The 7,581-nt window shown below is 43.7% G+C and overlaps 1 protein-coding gene across 1 annotated transcript in view; it reads left to right on the top strand.

The window, feature by feature from the left end:
- Window positions 1-1,838, top strand: part of AIG1 (androgen induced 1) — a 197,049-nt gene extending 195,211 nt beyond the window's left edge. The window contains exon 6 of the mRNA XM_019526748.1: window positions 1,161-1,838. Within this exon, the coding sequence (XP_019382293.1) occupies window positions 1,161-1,198 (38 nt within the window). The 3' untranslated portion in view covers window positions 1,199-1,838. The remainder of the gene's footprint in view (window positions 1-1,160) is intronic.
- The last annotated feature ends 5,743 nt before the right edge of the window (window positions 1,839-7,581 follow it).

The following is a 7,581-nucleotide window of genomic DNA, read 5'->3' as shown; positions in this document are numbered from 1 at the left end:
GCACCCCCCTCACTGCTGCCACTCTGCGGGCAGCCGCAACTCCCCTCCCATACACACACACTCCTTGTGCGGCAGCCAACCCTCTACCCACTCCACATTATCTGGAAAGCCCTGCCAGGGGGTTTCAGATAACCAGAATTTTTACACAACCAGCAATCCCCTTATCCCAGGGATGCTGGATAATAGAGATTTTACTGTAATATGATTTATGGTCAGGTGTCCTTTTCCTTTTGTTTTCAAAAATTACTTCCCGTTCTCCATAAGTCCTGAAATATCTTTCTTTTGCTATCTACAACAGTCCTGCAAGCATCCAAAAGAAACATTTTTATACTATGTTGAGATGTTTGGCAGGGAGCTTTGCTTAAAAGAAACAAAATTAACAAAAGAATACCACTTTGGCCAGAATCTAATGATAAATCATTGCCCAGGAACATGCACCTGAAAGAGATGGATGTTTTTGTCTCCAGAAAAATACATACACCCTTTTGCCCATCCCAGCCTCCTTTCAGCACAGACAAGCGGGAGAGGAGTTCTGTGGCACAGGCAGGTCTTAAGAGGATATGGTGTGTATTCCTGCTACCTGTCACTGAAAGGAAGGGGCATTAAAGAGAAGGGCGGAAGAAACTCTTAGCAATAATTGATTCCTTGTGTGCTTTCGGGAAAGAGAGTTCTGCTTACAGAGTTTTTAAAAATCTGAGACTGGAAAGGAAAAAAGCTTATTGAATTGAAGACAATTATGGTTTTGCAGATCTATTTTTTTAAAAGGTAACCATTTAGCTTCAGCTACTGGTAGCCATAATAGAATCCACTCTGCTTTGTTTATATATAAGCAGTGGGAGCTCAGGGTGATAGTTATCCTTGCTCCCCTGAAGCAGTCAGAGGCAGACTGTGCCACAGGGGTTTCATATTGCAATTCTAAAAAGGGTCCTGGGAGAGAAAGGGTTATGTACTTCATTAGCAGACAAACACTGACATCAGGTGTGCAGATGTTCTTTTCCTTCTCAGCAGGTTAAGTAAAATCTGATGGATGTTGCTAACAAACAGAGGAAAGCAACAGCAACAAAAGAAAAAAAGCAAAATTAATGTATTAGAACGTCTCTAAGTCAATGATCAATGTTTATTCAGTCAGGTATTATAAAAAGTTCTCTGTATGTTTCCAGGTACAGAAGAAGGAAAAGAAAAGCCTAAATTGGACTGAGCATGAAATACTCACAGGCAGAGATTGCTTGTTATTCCATGGAAGATTTCTTAACACCAACAGAGGTTGGCCGGGAGAAGAATCTTTTGGCAAGCTGTTTATATGGACCCTGTACTCGGGGCAAGGATCACTCTCTTTTTATATAGGTAGAAAGTACTTTTAGCTAATAACAGTAACCATGTTTTAATCCCCCTTTTTCCTATACTTGCATATGCTGTGTATTCTAAGATCTATATTATCTCCAAAATGTTTTCAACATGTATTACAACTTAGATCAATGTAAATACCTTTTAATTTATTATGAGAAGAATGAGTCAATTGTTTGTATTGCTTAGAAAGAAGTCAAGCAGATTGGCCTGATTTGGGTAAATATGATAATCCTTTATATTTCCAAAGTGCACTCTAAAGCTTTCTTAAAAGATAGCACATAAATTTACCTGAAGGAAGTATCCAATCAAACTTTGTTATCTAATGTAACTGTATATAGTGGGTAGGCAATTCAATTAATCAATTCAAGTTATATCAATTAATTGCAATTAAAGACTATCTGTAAATGATGGAACTTTTGTTAAATACAAGAACACATAAATAAAGATCAAAGTATCCCCAGGATTCTGTTTCTGGGTACTGCTTTAGAGAAGATGTGTTGATTGTGTGTATATATTCAATTTCTAGTTTTTGTGAGTTGAGCTGTCAATGACAGCATTATTTCCATTCTATGGTTTTGGGGGTTTTTTTTTCTGTGACTTTGACTATAAAAGTAGCTGTATCATGTAAGCAATATCATGTACAAAAGGGTTGAAAAAGACCTGACCCTGGGACCTTCATTCATAACGGTTAACATTGTACCAAAGATAAAACTCTCAGGCCCCAACTCAAGAAAGCCCTTAATATGGGTGGATCTACGATTTTGAAAAGGGGGATGGGCACACATGGTATGCATCATCACATACAACAGAACACCTTTTCTTCTCCAGTTAAAAAGAAACTAAACTCTTTACTAATGTGGTAGGAGGTTAGCAATATATTATTCAGTTTAAGATCAAAGCAAAATATATGTAACTATTGAAATGTTTGCTAGAGGAGGGGTGCTCAACCTCCGACTCCTGGGCCACAGAAGTGAAGGTGGCCCCAGGCCCAGTCCAGCCCCTCTGGCCAGCAGGTGTCGCACAGCAGGGGCTGTGCCCCCCACCAGTGCCATGGGATGGGCTGGGGATGGTGCTAGCTTTGGGTGGAGAGCTTTCCCCCTTCAGGGCTGAGCTATGCCCCTTTCACCCTCCTGAGCAGGTCACATCCTTCCCCTTCCCCTCCCCCTCCTCCCACACCCCCATGTGGCCTCCTTCCCACACTTGTGGGGCCGGGCTCAGTCTGGGCTGCCTCCTTACAGTCTCCATGTGGCCAGATAGTGCCCACTGCACCAGCCCCAGGTGCCGGATCAGAACGACCATCCAGCCCACTAGGGAAAAAGGTTGAGCACCACTGTGGTAGAGTATATATGCAGTTGTAAAAAACACAATAAACTAGGCAATAAATTCAAAGGATATTATATTATTAGTTCACTAGATTCATCAGACAAACTCTACCCTTCTTGGGTGTCTTGGCAGTGCCTCCAATATTTTAATGTCAGTCATTTCTACACCTGAATTAATATTACCACACACCTAAGTTAAGGTTTTTAGCTAGAGGTTAAAGCAGTCTGCAGGGCTGTAAAATAGGAGGGAGACATTACCAGGACGAGCTAGCAAAAGAGAGAATGGTTTGAATAGTGAACAATCAAGACCATTTAAAAAGGAGAGAGGGTCGTTAACACCTGTGGAGTGTAGAAAAATTAATGGGAATTAGGGAGATGATAATAACCCATGAAGTCAATTGACTTTCTCAGCACTATCAGAATAGAAATGTCGCTGCCCCTCCTGTGTACTTGGTTTTTGCTTGGGTGGAGTAGGAGTCAGAGTGGGGTGCAACTGCACCCACCCTCTTCATCCTTATCCTCTGCTAGCTCTTCAGCAGACACAAAGTTAAGCACATGCTAAGGTGTATTCAAGTGTTGACTGCTGCCTAGTAAAGTGAGATTTACTGAATTCTATTTGATTTTCTGATAATTAAAAGGGAAATGTCACTGCTGTGGAAAGCAGCAGGAATTTAAAAAAATAAAGTCAACAGAATTATTATTAATAATAAGACCTTCTTATGAAAAAGTAATTTAACAAGCACACATGCCTGGATGTTCAGCTCACATATACTTTACACCTATACTAAACTTTACATATATACAAATATGTTTTTATAAAGCATTTTGCACATGCAATGTTACACTTGTTATTTTAATTAAAGGGACATTGTCTAGGTTTGATTTAGCTTAATAGTGGCCTTCCTCTAGCACTAGAAGTTTGCTTGTGTAAATTGTGGCTTTAACTGCAAAACCTACTGTGCTGTTTTCAGGGTGATTTACTGTCAATGAATTGGTAGCTGTACATCCTAATATGACAGTTGGGGGTGGTGATTGTTGGTGTTTTCTAATAAAGATTTTGGGATACCACTGTTTGGTTGCTTGCTTTTTAAAATAACAATGATTGATTTAAAATGGAGTCAACTTTTGCAATCCAGATGGGTCCCATGTAGCATACCAATCTGTAGTAAAAGAGCAGAGGACAACATTTGATTCTCAAAACTTTGATAAGTGTTCTTTTGGAAAAACTTCAACAGCAAAATCTCCAACAGTGCTCTTAAATTGACACTTTTGTACCTAAAGAATATGGGCAGTACAGTTATTAATGAATGAACGCTCCATAGCAACTGGTAATGTTAAATTCCATTGCAGCTACCATATCATCATAGGTGGGTTGATAGCTCCTTCACAACAGTGTGGATCTTAGGAAAAGGCAGGGAGCCTCCTTGCTCTCATTAGGCCTTTATTGTAACAACTGTCTGAGCCCCCAAGCTCTGGAATGGCCTGCCGCCGGAGGTGGTTCAAGCACCTACTTTGAACGCCTTCAAGAGTTTTTCTTGCTGGGATCCTATGACCCCAGCTGACTTCCTGCCCCTGGGGCAGGGGGCTGGAGTTGATGATCTTCCGAGGTCCCTTCCAGCCCCAGTGTCTATGAAATCTATGAACTAACTGCTGACCCAAAATGGTTGGCCCATCACTACCTATGAAAGACATCACTCTTTAGTAAGGGAGTTAACTCTTACTACTACAAATGGCAGATCCAGGGGTGAGGGTTAAATCAATGCAGCTGTACCCCCATTTGGATGTGCTTACATGCACAGTAAGCTCTGACCTCACCAGCTGATTGGTGTGAGCTCTGGTCAAAGTCACCACTTTTGCAGGGCTCCAGAGCCCAGGGGGTGAGTGCTGTCATTGTTTGTCCTTCCGCCTTCTCCCCCCTCACCCCATCCCCTTCCCACTGAATTCAGCATCAGGGGAAAAGGGGGGATGAGCAGCAGTGGCACTCACCCTCTGGGCTCTGAAGCCACAGCAAAAATGGGGGCTCCAGAGAGAGCCTGCATGGACCTGCTGGCAAGCTCATAATCCTCACTACCCATAGGGAAGTCTGGCAGGAGCCCACACTGATGGGCTCAAAGCTTCCTATGCATGTATGAAACAGCCAAAGGGGGTGTGATGCCCCCCCCCCCCCGCTACACCTGGATCCACTGCTGCTCTAGGTTTTCTAATACTCTCCATTGTAACAGATTTTTTTCAGCTGTTACTGAAGATAGTGTGATGCTCTTGTTTTATGATGCAGACCTTTGAAATTCAACACTGACAAACTCCATCCAGGTTCAGCTTAGCTATAGACTATTAAAAATCTCCATTTTGCAGCAAATATTGTACTGAAAGTGTGTTATTAAGTGTGGTTTAGGTTGGGGAGACCAAGTAAAACTATTCTGATAGTTGCGTCCAAGTGCTGTTATTAGGGAGAACCTGCATAACTCATTCTTCACTTCTCGGTGTCTGCTTTCTTCATCTGTATCTCATATTGATTGTTTCCTTCCCAAAACACTGGCTATTGGTCTGGCTCCTTGTGATTCATAGGTGTTAAATAAAAGTAAGAAATGGTGAAATATTGTTCAGCAATTCACATTTTGCTAGAACATATTCTGACTGCAGCTGATATACCTTTATTATACTGCTCAATTACTAATGCCTCCTTCCAGAAGCACATTACTGATACAAAGGTTTCTCCTTGGGCGCGTCCAGACGAGTGTGCATGTGCCTCTTGCAGCGTCTCAAACCCCTTTGAGATGCTGCAAGAGGCACACGCGGGAACAAAAAATGCAAAATTAGACCCCTGGATATCCAGAGGTCAAACAATACCCCAGAGGAAAAAGTGGGGCAGGGCATGATCCAGGACCATGCCCTGAGGCAACCAGAGGCGCAGTCCTCCACAGAGATGCTCTGGTAGGCGGCCAGAGCATCTGTGTGTTTGTCCCTTTCCCCAGTGCTGAAGCACGCTGCCTGCCAGTGTGGGGCAGGCAGTGGTGCAAGCTGCAGGGACCTGGCTTGCCAAGTAAGTAGGGGATTGGGGGGCTGGAGGAGGGGACCATGGGGGAGGCCCCACCCAGCCCTAGCCCCAGCCCCTGTTCATTTCCCCAACTTCCCATTCATTCCCCCCTCCCCTGTTTGTTCCCCCCTCCCCCGTTTATTCCCCCAGCTGCCCACTTGCTCTCCCAGCCCCACCCCCCAACTCACTGGCAGTAGCAGCAGCCTCCAAGGCTGGAGATGAGCAAAGGAATGAGCAGGAGGCTGGAGACAGCAGGGGAATGTCTCCAATTCATCTCCAGAGGCTTGTCTCCAGCCTTCTGCTCATTCCCCTGCTCTTCTCCAGCCTCCTGCTTGTTCTCCTTCTCATCTCTAGCCTGCTCCCAGGTTCTAGCTCCCCTTGGATGCAGATCTGGGAGGAGCCAGGCAGGGTTATTTTGCCCAAGTGGCACAATTGGCTCCGCAATGATGTGCATGTCCAGGCACTGAGGCAAAAAGCCCTGGCTCATATTTGCACCGCTTCTATCTGAGCTGCTGCAAGTGCACATGTTTGCATGTGTGGATGTGCCTGGTGAGTGTTGCTACTGCCCAGGTCATTTTTTTCCTTCTTGTACTACACCCCATTTGGCAGTCTTGGAAATGCAGTGATGATGCATAGGAATCAAAGGTATCAGACAAGGTAGGTACAAAATTCAAAGTTAGGCATTTAAATGAAAGCAGGCTTATTTGCAAAGATACTAAGTACATGCAAGTGGAGTTGCCTTTTTCTGGGTCTGTGAATGCTCATCCCACCTCATAGGCAATTTGGATTTAGATTTGTCAAATATGGATTTAGGCATATGTTTGGAAATTTTAGCAAGTGGCAATGCATGCAGTGGAAATTGGTTTGGTATGAAACATTCATAGTACACTGGTAGGGCTAAAACTTAGTTTATCCTCAAGCTCCCAGAATAATTATGCATCACCTGTGCGCTTTGGATCACAGTCACAAAAGAAAAGAAATACTAGACCATGTATCCAGTGCAAAAATCAATGTTGTAAATATATACATGGCTAAATTAGCAAATGGAGAACACAGCTGTGAGCAATATTATTTCTCTTAAGAATTACATGATCCATACCTCTGGTAGAAGAAGTGTGGTGGATCAATAGTAATGAATAAAATTAACTTGCTTCTAATTTAGCCAAACTTTAGCCATTTGGACTGCAATTTCCCATATTGTCTCTTTCAGGGAGAACAGTTCATCATTTTCTAATATAAAACATATAAAAAGAGATTTTGCCCACATTAAAAGATTTTACCTCGGTTTTTTTAGAAACGTTGATGCCCCCATACTTTACAAACGGGACCTGAAATTTGGAAGGAGGATGACGTTTATGTCATAGAATCATAGAAGTAGGGTCGGAAGGGACCTTGTAGATCTTCAAGTCCAACCCCCTGCCTAGGCAGGAGAAAAACTGGGCTCAAATGATTCCAGCCAGGTAGGCATCAAGCCTCCTCTTAAAGACACCCAGGGTAGGAGCCAGCACCACTTCCCTTGGAAGTTGGTTCCAGATCCTAGCCGCCCTGACTGTGAAGTAGTTCTTACGGATGTCTAATCTAAACCACCTCCAACAACTTGTGGCCGTTATTCCTTGTTATGCCAGGAGGTGCTAGGGGAAACAAGGTCTCTCCCAAACCCTTCTGGTCCCCCCTAGTGAGTTTATAGATGGTCACCAGGTCCTCCCTCAGCCTTCTCTTGTGAAGGCTGAACAGGTTCAGGTCCCGCAGTCTCTCATTGTAGGGTCTGCCCTGTTGTCCCTGGATCATGCGAGTGGCCCTCCTCTGGACCCTCTCCATGTTGTCCACATCCCTCCTGAAGTGGGGCGCACAGAACTGGACACAGTACTCCAGCTGTGG

Source organism: Gavialis gangeticus, unplaced genomic scaffold, assembly GCF_001723915.1.
Source record: "Gavialis gangeticus isolate Ggan-Ray unplaced genomic scaffold, GavGan_comp1, whole genome shotgun sequence".
NCBI classification, from domain to species: domain Eukaryota; kingdom Metazoa; phylum Chordata; order Crocodylia; family Gavialidae; genus Gavialis; species Gavialis gangeticus.
The sequence above is the reverse complement of the archived record's forward strand: the minus strand, read 5'-3'. Positions and strand labels throughout refer to the sequence as shown.